The 16,465-nt window shown below is 42.7% G+C and overlaps 1 protein-coding gene and 1 pseudogene across 1 annotated transcript in view; one reads left to right on the top strand and one right to left on the bottom strand.

Annotated features, from left to right (window-relative positions):
* The window catches only part of TIPRL (TOR signaling pathway regulator), a 28,093-nt gene extending 24,389 nt beyond the window's left edge, over window positions 1-3,704 (bottom strand). Inside the window, exon 1 of the mRNA XM_044004170.1 lies at window positions 3,535-3,704. Coding sequence (XP_043860105.1) covers window positions 3,535-3,638 — 104 coding nt within the window. The 5' untranslated portion in view covers window positions 3,639-3,704. The remainder of the gene's footprint in view (window positions 1-3,534) is intronic.
* A 540-nt stretch (window positions 3,705-4,244) lies between these two features.
* On the top strand, window positions 4,245-15,940 carry LOC122754597 (annotated as a pseudogene).
* Window positions 15,941-16,465: the final 525 nt, after the last annotated feature.

The raw sequence follows: 16,465 nt of genomic DNA, 5'->3' as shown, positions 1-16,465 counted from the left end.
TCTAGTGGCTCCCTATTACCTCCAGATCAAATATTAAATCCTGGTCTGCATTCAGAGCCCTGCATAGATTTGGCCCTCTGCTACCTTTCCCCTCACTCCCCTCTGTGTATTCTCAAGGTCCAGGGACACTGGCCTCCTTGCAGTTCCTCAAACAGGACACTCCGTCATGATTCCAAGCATTTTTGCAAACTGTCAACTATGAGATGCTCTCTTCTCCTTCCTCATTTCCACTTTCTAGCTTCCCCAGCTTCCTTCAATTCTCCGCTAAAGCCTTCTTCAAAAGCCTTTCTTGGAAAAATAAATAAGTAAGTAAGTAAGCAAATAAATAAATACGGTTTAAAAGATTTTTTAAAAGTTATTATAAAAGAGATTAGGAAATTTGGGACAGCTAGATGGCACAGGACCTGACTTCAAATCCAGCCTCAGGGGCAATTAAGTGGCACAGTGGATAGAGCACCAGCTCTGGAGTCTGGAGGACCTGAGTTCAAATCCCGCCTCAGATACTTAACACTTACTAGCAGTGTGACCCTAGGCAAGTCACTTAACCCCAACTGCCTCACCAAAAAAACAAACAAACAAATCCGGCCTCAGACACTTGACATTTACTAGCTGTGTGACCCTGGACAAGTCACTTAACCCTCATTGCCCCTCACAACAAACAAAAAGCCTTTCTCAGTCCTTAATCTCAAACCTAATTTATTCAATATGTAACTTGTTTGAAAACAGCCGTTTGCATATTGTCCACTTGATGAGAGTGTGAGCTCTTTAAGAACAGGGCCTGTTTTTGTTTTGTTCTGTAGGCCTTTCACTGTATCCCCAGAGTTTATTTAGCACAGGGCCTGGCACAGAATGTTAGCTCAGTAACTGATATGCTAAATATCAATAGCTATAACTCCCACAAACAAAAGCTATTAAGGGGAGGTCCCCAATAATCTTTAAGCATATGAAAGAGTCCGGACATCAAAGAGTTTGAGAAATGCTACTGCAGAGTATAAGCTCTATGAAACCTATTTTGGATTCTCAGAGGATGTTTCTAAAAAGATTTCTGAGTTCTATATTGTACTCGAGATGGCTGAGGTCACTGAATTGCTATTGTACCAAAAGATATATTCCTATGTAAAAATGGCCAAAGGGTCCCTGACTATTATAACTGAGAGAATTATTTCTCTCTTATAGTAATAACCAATTATTGAATTAAGACTAAGGTTCTTCCCCCCTTCTATTTCCTCCTTCCCTATAGGCCATTCAGTCAGTTTTGAAGGGCAAGGCTGATAAAGAGATGAAATCTTAAGCAGATGCACCCCACCTGGAAAACTTGTATCTCATCAAAAGGTAAAGGGATTCTAGTCCAGTGAAATCCCACCCACTGGGTTTTAGTCAGCCTTGGGTAGGGATAGTCTGGATAATGTGTAATTTAAAATTCTCTGTCAAAGACTTCGTGGATTGGTCACATTCCCCAGCCCTTCATTACAATATTATATTATAATATTAATTCTCTCATTGTTAACCAATCAGAGTTGATTTCCAGCCTCCAGATCACCCACTGTTCCAAAGCCATTGAGTGGGTTCCATGAGGAGTCTTTGGCATTTGAGAGTGCCACTGACCCCTTTTATTAATTATCTGCTAGCATAATTAGTAAAATGATTAATTACCTGGAAACAATGTCTCTCAAACTTTTTAATACATCACACAACTCAAAATTTTCTTCTTACAATTTCTCTAATATTATCCCAATCAGATCTAATCAATACCAAACTATAACCTGTCAAAAGCTGCCTGAATATCTAGGAGAGGGCAAGGAAACTCTATTCAACTAGCATTTGGCAGTCTCTATTATGTTACAAGACAGTGTGATAGGTGCTAGAATTTTTTTTTAATTACTCTATACCAAGAGGGATCTGGTGTGTATTTCAAAACTTCAATGAATCTATAATTTCATGGATATTAAATAAAGTACTCCCTTCATGGTATGAACCAAAACCCATTCGTGTCTTTTCATCGTATTCTTATCTATGTTATTCAACAGATACTCCAGAGAAGAACCATATTACATGATACAGGTCTTTTTACATTTTTAACATATGAACAGAACATCTGGGTTATCTGCTATCTCTTCCTTTCCGGCCTTCTATCATTTCCTCAGTGATATCTACTTGAGCCAAGTTGGTAGAAGCCAAGGTGAGGAAGGAGAAAATACTTCCTAAGAAGTCTTTAAGGAAGAAGTAACTCAAAGCTAAACTTCAAAAGATTCTTAAAAGCAGAGATTAGGCAGGCTTTCGTTCCAGACATGGGCACACCCTGAGTAAAAGCAGTTATCATCGTACATTCAAATCTATTTCATTTTCAGAATCTCATACCGATTTTTTTCCCCAAGAAACTAGCTGGAGGGCTGGCTACTTATAATTACCTAGGAATTGGGATAGGACCTCCCATGTTTCCATAGGCTTCATTTCTGGTGAGATGTATTCTCAACATCGCCAACTGCATGAGTATGTAGAAGATGCTATCTATGAATAAAATTTGTGTTGGTTGTTCTGGGTTGTTTTTTGGGGGGGGAGGGAGCAGGTACTGTAATTTTGTAAGTATATGGAGCTCCCAGAGTGAACTTTTCCCCCAATGCATGACAACTAATTTACATTCTAGTCCTTGGTGGGCGTCAAAGGCAACATGTGATAATGGCTGTGGAAGAAATGTTATCTACAAATAAGGTTTGTTTTGAGTTAGTATTTTCTTGACGTTTTGTTTTGATTTTGGTCAGGGCCTGTGATTTTTTTTTTCAATATATGGAACTCCTATTGTGAAAACTCTCCTCAGCAATGTATAGTGATAACTCTTCCTACTTTATAGTCTTAAACAGTACCCTGAAATACTGGCCCAGAAATACTATCTATGAACAAGGTTTAGCTCCGGGTGGTGTTTTGGGTTCTTTTGGTACGGAACATCCAGGGAAAACGCCTTCCCACCAATACAAATTAGCAACTCCTAATTTGCAGTCTTAAACAGTAGCCCCGAGCAGTGAAGGAGCAAAGGACTGGCCCTGGCTGCACAGCCAGTCGGAGTCAGAGGCCAGACAGGAACGCAGGTTTTCTGTGGATTCGGGATGCTGAGCTTTGCATCCAAAATCCATGGAAACCCCGGGTTCCTGGGTAGTGTCTGATGCTGGCGAGCCTGCCGAGAACACCTGATCCCAACCCCTCGTTTTACAGATAGGGAAACTGAGGTCCAGCTAGCCCCAGGCCCCACGGGGAGCTGGCACCAGAGGCGGGATTTACGCCCTGGGGACCCCAGATCCCGGGCAGGGGTGCAGGCGGGGGGCTGTCAAACCGCGGCCGCGCACGCGCGCTGGGGGCGCCCAGGGCACGGCCCCGCTGGCCGTTCTGCAGCGGCCGCCGAGCCCGGCCTCGAGGTCCCGCGGGGGCGGGGAGCAGCGGAGAGAACGGCCGCCCCTCCCCTCCAGTCTGCCCTCCTGCCCATCCCCGCGCCCACGCCCGCCCGGCCTCGCCCTCTCCTCTGCGGCCCTCCCCAAACCTCACTTCTCCACATCCGCCGACTTCATGATGTGCGTCTTGGCCGCCGTCAGCTTCCATGGCCCGAAGGAGAAGTCCTGGCGGCTGCTCTGGAAGCCGTGGATCATCATGGCCACGGTGGCGGCGCGGAACTAGCGCGAGCGGCGGCGGCGGCCTCCCTTCTCCCCCGCCCCCACCTCCCCCTCCTCCCCCACGCCGTTACCATCCCCGGCCCCGCCCCGCTCCGCTCCGCTTCCCGGCCCGGCCCAGCCCACACCCCGGCCCCCTAGTCCTTCCGCCCTCTTGCCGGCCCGCCTGCCCCCGCCTCCTCCTTCCGCTTCCGGGAGCGGGTTGCCTGCGCGACGAGGCTAAGGAGCGCCGGAATTCTTAGGAAAAGGAAGGAGGGGCGGGGCTAGAGGAGCCTAGGGGTGTGGCCTGGACCGGGAGTGGGAGCGGTCCCGGTGGCATCATGAGGTGATGTCATCGCAAGTGGTTCCGCATGCAGGGGGCGGGGCTCAAGAAGCCGCCTGAGCTGCTGGTTCTTCATTGGTGCGGTGTCTCTGCCCATCACTTTACCCTTTTGGGGGGCTCTAAAATATGGTCTATTAGAGCTTCCCCATAATTTTTAACGTTTTGCCCTCCATTTATTCTCCAGTACCGGGTTGGAAATAAGGCTCTGTCCATTTCTCAGGGCCATCTGGCCTCCGAGGGGCCTTAAGGGCCATTCCCCCCACAGCATGGTATATAACCTGGATGCTAGGAGCGAAGGGGCGCTTCCAAACGAAATGGAGCAAGATGAGGCTAAAGCTAACGTGCTCTTTTTTGAAGATGCTAACAGTTCTAATTATGCAATCAAAAAAGGTTCTTTCTAAATACATTGTTAACCAAATGAATCTAGTTACAAAATAGCTATATGTGATTCACAGTCTCTCTGAGGCACTTCCCTTATACGTCATCATGATTCTCCCATAAGCAAGTCTCATAGCATCCTCCACAGGGAGAGGCTGTGTCAGCCAAGCAAGCTGATGGGGTCTGCACATGCACCAGACCCTCGTTTCATGTCATAGATTCTTCCCACTCTTTCTCCCCCTCACTTCAACTACTTGCCAAGTCTTGCCATTTCTACCTTCTCAACTTTTGCAATAGCCTTCTCATTATTCTCTTGACTCCAATCACTTCTCTCTCAAATCCATCCTTTACACATTCTGTTCTAGAGAAATAGAACTATCATCTGTTCCCTGAAATGTTGCAGGTTGAAATTATGATCTTCCTTTCTGTGCGTCCGCCAAGTCCCTGATGCCTCAAATTCATCCCATCTTCATCTCCATCTTTCAGAAATCCTCTTCTTTCAAGGCTCGGCTTCCCTATTACCATTGAAAATATCCTCTCCCTGCTCAGGTTTTCCTAGGGTGCTTTGACTGAATCTCTCCTTTGGCCCCATCACTGTCTACATCTTATTATAAAAATTTGTATACATGCTCTGCCTTCCCTACATCTCACCTTAATGAAATGTAAATTTCTGTGTCTTTGCTAACACATAGTAATAATAATATATCACTATTATTTCATTTGATCTTCACAATAAGTCTCTGAAAGAGCACTAATAGTATCTGAGGATAGGAAAGGTTGAATTTCTTGCCCAGAATCACACAACTATTAATTCTCTTTTGAATGCAGGTCCTCCTGCTGTATCTAAATTGAATTGAATGTACTTCGGTAGGATTTCTCATATACTTATAGTCTAACTCCCCTCCCCAGCCCCATATGAGAGATCATAGAATCATATATTTAGAGCTGGAAGAAACCCTAGAGGTTCTTTAACTGTTTTCACCCCTGCATTTTGGGGGGCGGTAAATGAGGATTAAGTGACTTACCCAGGGTCACACAGCTAATGTCAAGTGTCTGAGGCTGGATTTGAATTCAGGTCTTCCTGAATCCAGGGCTGGGGCTTTATCCACTGTGCCATCTAGCTGTCCTTTCATCCCCACATTTTACAGACAAATAAAGGAAAGCCTAGAGAGGCATCAGTAATTTACCCCAAATCATACAGGTAGTAAGCCGCATACCCACGATTAAAATCAAGGTCCTCTTTCTCAAATCCCTGTGCTCTCTCCATTGCACCACATAGTTTCCTCTGTAACTGCCTTCCACACTTCCATCTCCTATCTCCAGGCCTCCATAGGATCTATCCCACATGTCTAGACAGAACTCTTTCCTTACGACCACCTCATAGAGTCCCCCTCTTCCTTTAAGACACAGCTCAAGCACCATCTTTTGCATGAAGATTTTCCTGATCACTTCAACTGTTTAGTGTCCTCCCAAACCACATTGTATTTAAATACTTTGTATATATTTGTATTTGTTAACTTTATATTGATGCTGTAATATATTTTATATGTATTTGTTGTCTCCACCATTAGAATGCAATCTCCTTTCATGTAGGAATTATTTCTTTTTTTTTTTTTTTAGCTTTCAGAAAAGGAATTTAATGGAAGGTATACCAAAAACAGTCATTACAAAACCATTGCCCCCATTTGCACTCTTCTCAAACCCACAAATCCCTTCTGCTTTGCGGTCACAAAGTACAGAGGCAGTGTTGCATATGTGTGCAGGACACATGCACCCAATGTGTAACTCACAATTTCTGAGTACTGGAAGCCTCTCTCTATAGAGGTCTCATGCAATTCCCCCCCCCTTTTTTTTCCATTCTACATGTAAGGGTAGTTTTCAACATTCATTTTCATAAGATTTAGAGTTCTAAATTTTTCTCCCTCCCTCCCTTCCTCCCTTTCCTCCTCCCTCCACAAGATCACAATCAGGTTATATATGTACAATCCACAAGTGTTCTTTTTATCAGTTCTTTTTCTAGGGGTGCATAGTAAGCTTCATATAGGAATTATTTCATTCTTTGTACTTGCATCCCCTGTATCTAGCACAGTGCTGGCTCATACCTACTAGTATTGAATAAGTGCTTGTTGATTTAATGATTAGTATTATGGTTATTTGTTGTATCTGTCTTATCTTCCCTGTTACTTTATCTCTTTTTTTTTTCAGGGCAATGGGGGTTAAGTGACTTGCCCAGGGTCACACAGCTAGTAAGTGTCTGAGGCTGGGTTTGAACTCAGGTCCTCCTGAATCCAAGTCTGGGGCCTTATCCACCGAGCTACTTAGCTGCCCCTTCCCTGTTACTTTAGAAATAAACTAAAGACAAAGTTAGGAGCAATGGATAGAAGTTTCCAAAATTCAGGACATCCAAGTCATGCACCCAAAAAGATGGCTTAGTAGACATTACTCCAGTTCTCACAAATTCTCAAAGCCCTTTAAAATAAGAATTATGCATAATAGATAAAGCAAAAGCAGTTTTCTCTGCAGATCAAAACACCAACAAGCCTAAGTAACAATCTGATGAATGAACAGCAAAGAAGGCATATTCCTAATCCCTAATGTGCTCACTCAGTGCTTCCCTCCCCACCAGTTCCCAAACTCTGGCAATATCCTGCCCAATAGACGTGCTCTGGGATTTGCTCAGCAATTTCCTTGTGCTACTGAAGTTTCTACCAACATACCCTCCCTTTGCCTTCATCTCACCCATTAAACAACAGACCTCAACTCTACTTATTCCCTTATTAGGGACAGAGAGGTATAGCAAAAGAGAAGAGTGCTTTAACTGAGGTGGTAGTGTGCTATATCAGTGCTCAGCCAGAGAACTAAAGAAGAAAGGGAACTGGGGCAGGGAACCAGCTAGCATGGTGAGGGGCTGCACCAAGCCTGAAGAAAAGCTGACTGTCTTGTTAGTGGTATATTCACCCTTTTCATTTTTTGTTTAAATTTTATTTATTTATTTTTGCAGGGCAATGGGGGTTAAGTGACTTACCCAGGGTCACACAGCTAGTACATGTCAAGTGTCCACCCTTTTCATTTTTAATACCAATTTTTCTTCTCTCTTTTAAAATCAAATTAACCAATGGCTTAGGGAAAAGCTAGGTGGCACAGTGGATAGAGCACCGGCCCTGGATTCAGGAGGACCTGAGTTCAAATCCAGCCTCAGACCCTTGACACTTACAAGCTGTGTGACCCTGAGCAAGTCACTTAACCCCAATTGCCTCACAAAAAAAAAAAGAAAGAAAGAAAGAGAAGAGAAGACAAGCAATTCAATATAAGTTATACATGTGTAGCTATGCAAACACAAGATCTTTAAATAAGCAAAAGAGACTGATCTTGAAGACAAGATACAGAGACAACTTAAGGATCATAAAGTTTTCAAAATAACCTAAGTCAGAAGTTCCCGAAACAGATTTAGGCTTCCTGTAAGGAAAGATTTGCCCTAATTTAGAGGTGGAATAAGCTGCTGCTGCTGTTGTTCGTCCTTCATTTTTGAAGAGGACCAAGGATATCACCGGGTAATATCTTGACTTGTATGCGAATTGGATTTAAGGCAGAGTTGAACAAAGTCATTAGCCTCAATCTCCCCTCCAGAGTCATCAAAGTCCCGTGGCAAGACAACAGGCACTGGCCCAGGACACAGTGTATGATCTTGGCATCTTAGGTGTCTGATAGAACTCTAAGCACTCCACATCACCTGCTTCAGCCACCTCCATGGCCATAGGAACAAACTGATCTCATCTGCCCATTCCACTGCTGGGGGAGGGGCGGGAGTCTTCACATGCCTGGGGGAGACACCGCCCCATCTCACCAATTGGTTTAAGTCCTATCAGTTACCCACAACCTGCTTTAGCCCATAGGCCAAAAGTTTTAGCATGGTATAGCCATTGTCCATGCTACAATTTCTTGGAGCCACAGGGGAGAACTGACTGCCAAGTGGACACCACAAGGTAGATGAGCAGCCTTAAAAAGGGCTCACCTAGGGGCAGCTAGGTGGCCCAGTGGATAAAGCACTGGCCCTGGATTCAGGAGTACCTGAGTTCAAATCTGGCCTCAGACACTTGACACTTACTAGCTGTGTGACCCTGGGCAAGTCACTTAACCCCCTTTGCCCCGCAAAAAAACAAACAAACAAACAAAAAAGGGCTCACCTAGCCCTCAGCCCCCAGCTAATAGTCCTCTTCGAATACCCATACACCTCAATGAGCTGCTGTGTGCTAAGTGACAAGTTCTTCCTCAGTGGAGGTCTTTCATAAAAGATTGAAGGACCACTTCTCAAGCATATAATAAAGAATATTTATGGATGGCTTGGGTAGAGTTAGGACTAGATAACCTCTGAGTTCTCTTCCAATAATGAAACTCTTTTGCCTTGCCTTTCAGCATTCACATCTCAACCTTGGAGATCTGTCTCCTATCCCTACAATGCTTTTATAATCCTCCTGGGAAGTATTTTCATTAAAGCAGTTTATTCTGATTAAAACAGTTCAGGGGCTTTAATCAGACTTTAATCTATCTCCTTCTGAAAACAGAACACGAATACTCAGTGTTCACTTTTTACTGCTCAAAATAGCATTTATAGCAAACATTTCACTAAAGTACAGAATGTGAACATCATAATGTAATTTAGACATTTCTTAGGAATATAGGCCTTCCCCCTAAGAATATTGCCATGGAGATTTGTTGGGGGTAGAGAGGGGTATTGCTTATGCACAGGAACACATGGACTTTACCCAGAGTTCGCTAAGTTTCTGGGGACTTTGGAAGGAACTTCCTCATGCCAGGAAGTCACAAGGCTAGAATGAGGAGGAACCATATAAGAAGCTACAAAAGGAGAGCTGTGAGCAGAGCTGGTCCACTCCCCTTCTCCCATCCAAATATCAGGGAATGGTGGTAAAAGAGCCTAGGCATTGCCCCCATGATAGAAAGCAGGGAAAATAAGTATTGAGAACTCATGGTGTGGCGAAGGGTGGAAGAAAGTTGGAAGAGATAGTTCAGCAAGCTGGAACCTAGCACTTTTCTCTTTACCTCCCTGCAGCATTGCCTGGGAAAAGATCCAGGCTTTTATCAGTCCAACTATTTCACTTCCCATTTCCCCTTTTACAGGGAGGAGGGACAGTACATATAAAGAGGAAAAGATTCAACAATCCTGCTGCAATGATTATGGCCTATAAATAGAAGGAATGTTTATTTGAATTATATGCTATTTGAAATTGCCAGTAAAGTGTACGGTCATTTGTATTGACTTTTAGTCCAAGTCATTAAGTGCATTGTTTTGGATTGAGAGAGGGGAAGCCAACTCAAAAGAGAGAGAGTTTCTTCAGCTCAGAGTGAAGTGGGAAGCAAGCCAATTAGAGAAATAACTTCTGGAATATTAATTATCTCTGACATATCCTTACCCTACTTTTCTTGAGAGCCTAAAAATAAAATTAACTGAGAAATGAGCCAGTAGCAGTAAGAGGTAAAGGTTGTGGTGCAGACAACTACCCAGCAACCAAGTGTGCAGCAAATCTATTTGACATAGAATCACAGAACATTTTAACTGGAAGGTACATTAGACATCTAGCCCAAATTCCCAAGCAAACCCATGTATTCCTTTTTATACATTTCTTAAAAGATATCCTAGTCACCCAGCCTCTTTTTTAACTTTTAGTAATAATGAACTTATCCATTAATGGAGCCTATTGTATTGTTAGACAGCTTTGACTGCTAGAAAGCTCATTCTTATGTTGTACCAGGATCTACCTTAAAATTCCACAAGGAACACAGAGTAATTCTGGGTTTTCCATATTATAAACCTCCAAATGTTTGAAAACAGAAACCATGCCCTTCCCAAATTGTCTTTTACCTAGGCTAAAATAAAAATTTTAAATGACTTAAGATTTTGCTGTTGGATGTTACTGCTCTTATCTCTACCCATATAGTCTTCTTTTAATCTTCCTCACCCTATTTTTTTTGTTTTGTTTTGTTTTTTGTTGTTTTTTGTTTTTTTGGTGAGGCAATTGGGATTAAGTGACTTGCCCAGGGTCACACAGCTAGTAAGTGTCAAGTGTCTGAGGTTGGCTTTGAACTCAGGTCCTCCTGACTCCAGGGAAGGTGCTCTATCCATTGGGTCACCTAGCTGCCCCTTCCTCACCCTATTTGATATGATAACTCCAAGTGAGTAGGGATTAGATGAGTTCATTTGTTTTACATCCTACCCAATGTAGTGATAAACCCAGATTGCTAATCCCTCACTAGTTAACCAGTGCTTACTGACTAAGCTATATGGGGAAGGATGGTGGTCTCACAAGATCAAAGGTCATCATATCCTAGAACCTGAGAGATGCAGGATTTGAACATATACCTAAAGATAGAAACTTCCTATAGAAGATTATGGCTCTATTCACAATCATTGCAACACAACCAAGAATGCCTAAGGCATTGAACTTGTAGCAACTAACATTTCTATAAAATATAGAATTCTTAAGTGAATTGTGGAAATGACATGGATTCAAGGACATGAAGCATGTAAAAATTGAAATTTGATGAAAATTTGGGGATTGCCTAGTGCATACTAAGCCCTTAATAAATACGTGTTGACTATCTAAGTCAGGGAAGTGGTGAAAAAGATACAGTGGGGGCAGAGAGAGGGAATGTCTGGAATGGTGGCTAATATGTAGTAAGGGACAGGTGGCTAGGAGTCTAAGTTGTGAGTTGGGGAAACCTGGAGTCCTTCCCTTATCAGAGGAAATCATCATATTGATGTAGGAGGCAAAAAAGGCGTTAATAGAAAGACCTAAGAGCCAAGCTCTAATTCAGATATTAGCTCTAAAAGGGAGTCAGATCCCAGTTAATGGATAACTTATGGAAGGTTCTCTTACCCATAGTGATCAACATCGATAACGGACCAGAACGGGTCAGGTCAAAATAACAATAAAGGAAAAAGACAACCTATAGAAATTCTAATGAAAAATGATTATATTTTGAAACTAGCCATGGGAATCAGAAAGAGACATGCGCAGAAAAGGCCAAATTTGTCCCTAGATTCACCTTATGACGTGTAAACCCCCAAAACACACCTCCACTGAAAAGGGTACCCGCCTCGGGGGTTGGTTTAGGACCCCCCAGGAATTCCAAATTAGGATAAACCCTCCCTTGTAACACCCCCTAGGTGGAGAATATTATAATGAGTAGGACAGGCCCTCTCTTGTACCTCCCCAAGGTGGAGATTATTATAATGAGACTGATAATCAGTTTATCCATACTATAAATATAACTCTTTCCTTTCCTTATTTGAGAGATACCTTTCCAATATTCTGGTTCTCTCCCTATGGTCACTCACAGTATTGCAATAAAACTTGGGAAACTGAGTCACTGAGTCTTGTGATTCTTTTGGGATGACTCATGGTCAATTTGACCCCAAATTCCAGCCCACATCAATATTACTCAAGAAGAGGATAACGACTCATGCCCAGCTATACCTCAGAGCCATTTGGCATGCTTAGCAGCTCTGGTGGAAAAAATTAAGACTAATATTAATTTATCGGATGATGGGGACAAACATCACATAAGATGGGCAGGCATGGATCAATTGCAATCTTTAGGTGAAGGAATGCCCACATGGATGTATTGTTTGGTTGTTCTCCTGTTGTTTTCAGTTATGTTGAGTTCTTCATTATCCCATTTTGGATTTTCTTGGCAAAGATACTAGAGTGGTTTGCCATTTCCTTCACAGTGACCCAAAGATTCAGTTAGGCTGTAAAGAAACATGAAGACACTGAGCAATGAGCAGTATTTTGTTGTTGTTGTTGTTGCTGCTGCTCATTTTACAGATGAGGAAACCTGAGGCAAAGAGGATTAAGTGACCTGCCCAGGATCACACAGCAAGTGTCAAGTGTCTGAGGCCGGATTTGAACTCAGGTACTCCTGAATCCAGGGCCAGTACTTTATCCACTGGGCCACCTAGCTGCCCCTGTTTCACACTCTTCTTGAATCAGTTCCCCACTTAAAAAAGTTTCCATTGCACAGACTGGTAGGTTGACACCAATTCTCACTTGCAAGCTGCCCATAATATATGAAAACAAAGTTTGTTGTTCTTTAAAGGGGGTGGGAGAATGAGAAGGGAATCAACAAATATGTTCTGCAACAGGTACATTTGTTGTTGTGAGTGGTGGTGGTGGTCCTTTGTTCTCCAAGGTGGAGTCATGACTTTCAGTGAATTGAATTTAAGTGGCTGAGTAATCCAACCTTTCCATCTCACCAATCCAAGGAGGCACTGCCCTCTAGTGTTCTCTGCACCAAACTTCTCCACACTGATATCCTTGTGTACGAGACTAGAGGATCCACCTACCTGTTTCTCTGGGTAGCCTAGACACCATTAGGCAAAGGACAAGAAATTTTTTTACAGATTATAGAACTCATGCTTCTTAGCAATAGGATCATAGGATCATAAATTTAGAGCTACAAAGGACCTTGGTGGTACATGCTATTTATTATCATTTCCAATTTAAAGTGGAGGAAACTGAGGCAGAGGTTAAGTGACTTGCCCAGGGTCACATGGCTAGAAAGTATTTGAGGTGAAATTTGAGTCAGGTCTTCCTGAGTCCAGGTACAGAGCTCTCCATCCACTGCACCACCTAGCTGCTTCTAACTGTACTGGGCTATGCAGTGGAGAGATGTTCTGGATTGGAACTTGATTCAAGAAGTGTGTGAAACCTGCCCAAAATAAGATAAACATTTTTTCTTTGAGTAGAAAAAGGTATTTGCCAGTGGATCTGTGATGTCAAGTATGTAGGCATTCCTTCACTTACGGTCACAACTCAAGAGCAGAAGATGAAGAGAGAACCTTTGTCTAACATTCCAGAGACCTATATAATTCATCTCACTTCAAAGATTAATTTGCTCTGTAATCTTGGGGAGTCATTTTGCCTCTCTAGGCCAAGTATTGAATTTGATATCTAAGGTCACTTCGAACTTCAGGGTTTGACAGTCTGGACTAGTGACACAGATACTTTATTTGTCAGTGAAACTCTCTCTCTATAAAGGCAACTGAAATGTATGTAAAGTAGAGGGTTAAATAAAATTCAATTCAGCAAACATTTTTTAAGGACCTACTATACTGGAAATCTCCATGCTAGATGCTGGGAATTGTCTCTCCCCAGCCCTAAGAGTTCTAGTTACTGCTCCTGTTTGCAGATCTCATGATTGAAATCTCAACCCCAACCTTTAATGACCTTATTTCCCTATGTTTTTGTCAGGTCTCCTTTCCCCAAGGGATAACTTCCTACTAGTCTAGGACCTGAGAAGTTTCCCCATCTGTTTTCTAAATTAGTTTCTATATACCAGAAGAGGGAGATTAGATAAATCACCGCCCCCCCCCCAGGTATTCTAAGTAAGAGTTTTAACATGCATGGCCTCAGGCCTGTCTGTAATTTTCCTTAAAGGACTTTGTGATGAAGGGGACACTGATGCTTAGTATCTTGTCTCAATCTCAGCTTTCACAACCCCTTATTCAATGCATTGCTTATCATAGGCTTTTCTTGTGGATTAGGCCCTTCCCAAACTGTTAGCACACTGGGGAAAGAGCTTTGGAATTCGAGGAAGCTGGCTTTCAATCCTTGGCTCTACTCATTTCTACCTGTATGACCTTGGGCAACAAATCTTTAATTTATACTCCGATTTCACCTATTCTAGTCTCAGTTTCTTCATCTGCATGTAACCGCTCATGGTCTCAATACTGCAATTTCAATCTGAAAAAAAGTGAGGTGGGGGTTCCTATAGTCTAGACAGAAAAGACCTCGATTCCTTTAAGGAAACCACAGTACTTCTGACTTTGGAGTGAAAGGTGCAGGCATGCTCAGAGAAGAGCACAGTGACCCAGCCGATTCATTACCAGAGATCTGTCAGCCTGTGAAGACACTGAGCAATACTTTGTTGTTGTTGTTCAGTCATTTTCAACTCTTTGTGACCCCTTTTGGGGTTTTCTTGGCAAAGATACTGGAGTGGTTTGCCATTTACAAGGGAGGAAACAGAACCAAACAGGGTTAAGTGACTTGCCCAGGGTCACATAGCTAGCAAGTGTCTGGGGTCAAATTTGAACTCAGGTCTTTGTGATTCCAGGCCTAGTGCTCTATCTACTGCACCACCCAGCTGAACATTTCTTTTTGTTTGTTTGTTTTTTGTGAGGCAACGGGGGTTAAGTGACTTTCCCAAGGTCACACAGCTAGTAAGTGTTAAGTGTCTGAGGCCGGATTTGACCTCAGGTACTCCTGAATCCAGGGCCAGTGTTCTATCCACTGTGCCATCTAGCTGCTCCTGCCCATTGCTTTAGTTAATTTGCTCTAAAAAAACAAAAACAAAAACATTTAAAAATATTACAAATAACTGGTAGCATGTTTTTTTGTGTGATCACTTAAAAATTTTGCTTGTGTATTTGACTGCCTATTTTTGTTGATGGTTACTAAGTTTAGAATAAGAAGAAAAGTCTGGAGGAACAAATCAAATACATACTTTTAGTTAAGGAACCTATGCCAGGGGGCAGCTAGGTTGTGCAGTGGATAAAGCACCAGTCCTGGATTCAGAAGGACCTGAGTTCAAATCCTGCCTCAGACACTTGACCCTTACTAGCTGTGTGACCCTGGGCAAGTCACTTAACCCCCATTGCCCCGAAAAACAAAACAAAACAAAGGAACCTATGCCAGAATCTGACAAAGACAAATAGTATGACCAAGTGAAAAGAGCTCGGGATCTTGAGCCCAAATCTGGACTCTACTGCTTATTCTCTGTTAGGTAGATAGGTAGGTAGATAGATGGATGAAGATACATAGACAATAGATGATAGAGACAGAGAGTAAATGAATAGATGGATGAGTAGATAGATAAATGGACAGAGATAAGCTAATTGGACACAGCTTTTGGAAAAAATTAAAAATATAATGATAATTATATGAACTTCACAGAGTGTAACTACTAGATCAATGTGCCACTGGCACCCAAAACAACAGCTTCGACATTTATCAAGAGTAACATGAGGTATCTGAATTACTGAGCAGTCCCTTAAAATTGACTTTCTGTGGGGGGCAGATAGGTGGCACAGTAGATGAAGCACTGGCCCTGGAGTCAGGAGGACCTGAGTTCAAATGTGACCTCAGACACTTGACACAGTAGCTGTGTGACCCTCAGCAAGTCACTTAACCCTCATTGTCCCACAATAAATGAATGAATGAATGAATGAATGAATTTGACCTTCTGTGTCTCTTACAATTGTTATGGAGAAAACTGAGTAGGAAATTCTATCCAGAGTGGGATGATATTAAACCAACGTTGGGAGAACTTGCTCTTTGTGGTGCTCAAAGGAGTAGTGATGATGCAAAATGTGTCTTGTTAAAATAATGTGTTGTTGCTGTACTGGAGAGCAACAGCAATGAGACACAGGATAGAGAACTTCAAGTGAAATAAGCAGAGAAAGACGCATTTGAAGTCAATGTTGTAACCACAAGAGTCTAGAAAAGATACCTTGAATTATTAATCTGTCAGCTTTGGAGAAATATATACCAGACCAAAGAGAACCTGATTAGCCAGACGGATGTGTTTTAGCAATGTGTAAAATAAATGGTGTTTGCAGGTTTAAAAAAATTACACAAAGAACAAGCAGCATGCACACAAATGTGTGTGTGTGTGTGTGTGTGTGTGTGTGTGTGTGTGTAAGGGAGCCCTTTCAGCTTTAGGCAGGAACATGGCTAAGCAGAGGGAAAATGACATCCTTGCCCCTTGCCCCAGAGCTTAGTTTTGCTCTATTCCTTTCCCCAACACTCCTTTGCCCAAGCTAACAGAAGGGGATTAAGAACTGAGAAACACTAGAATTATTGTCGGTTGGGAGGGGAACCAATAGAGAGAGGCTAACTAGGTATAATGCAAATATTAAAGACACAAAGGGAATCAGAAGGAACGTTCACCCTGAGCTAGAGCGAAGTTTTCCACCTCGATACCCAGGCTCTGGACTAGAAAGTTTTGTTCAAGGAGATCAAGCCTCAGGGAACCAACCAGCTGAGAGGACCCTTGTTACCAGTCCTAAAGAACTTGGCATCTGGGGCAAAGA

Source organism: Dromiciops gliroides, chromosome 4 (assembly GCF_019393635.1).
Source record: "Dromiciops gliroides isolate mDroGli1 chromosome 4, mDroGli1.pri, whole genome shotgun sequence".
Classification (NCBI taxonomy): Eukaryota; Metazoa; Chordata; class Mammalia; order Microbiotheria; family Microbiotheriidae; genus Dromiciops; species Dromiciops gliroides.
The sequence above is the reverse complement of the archived record's forward strand: the minus strand, read 5'-3'. Positions and strand labels throughout refer to the sequence as shown.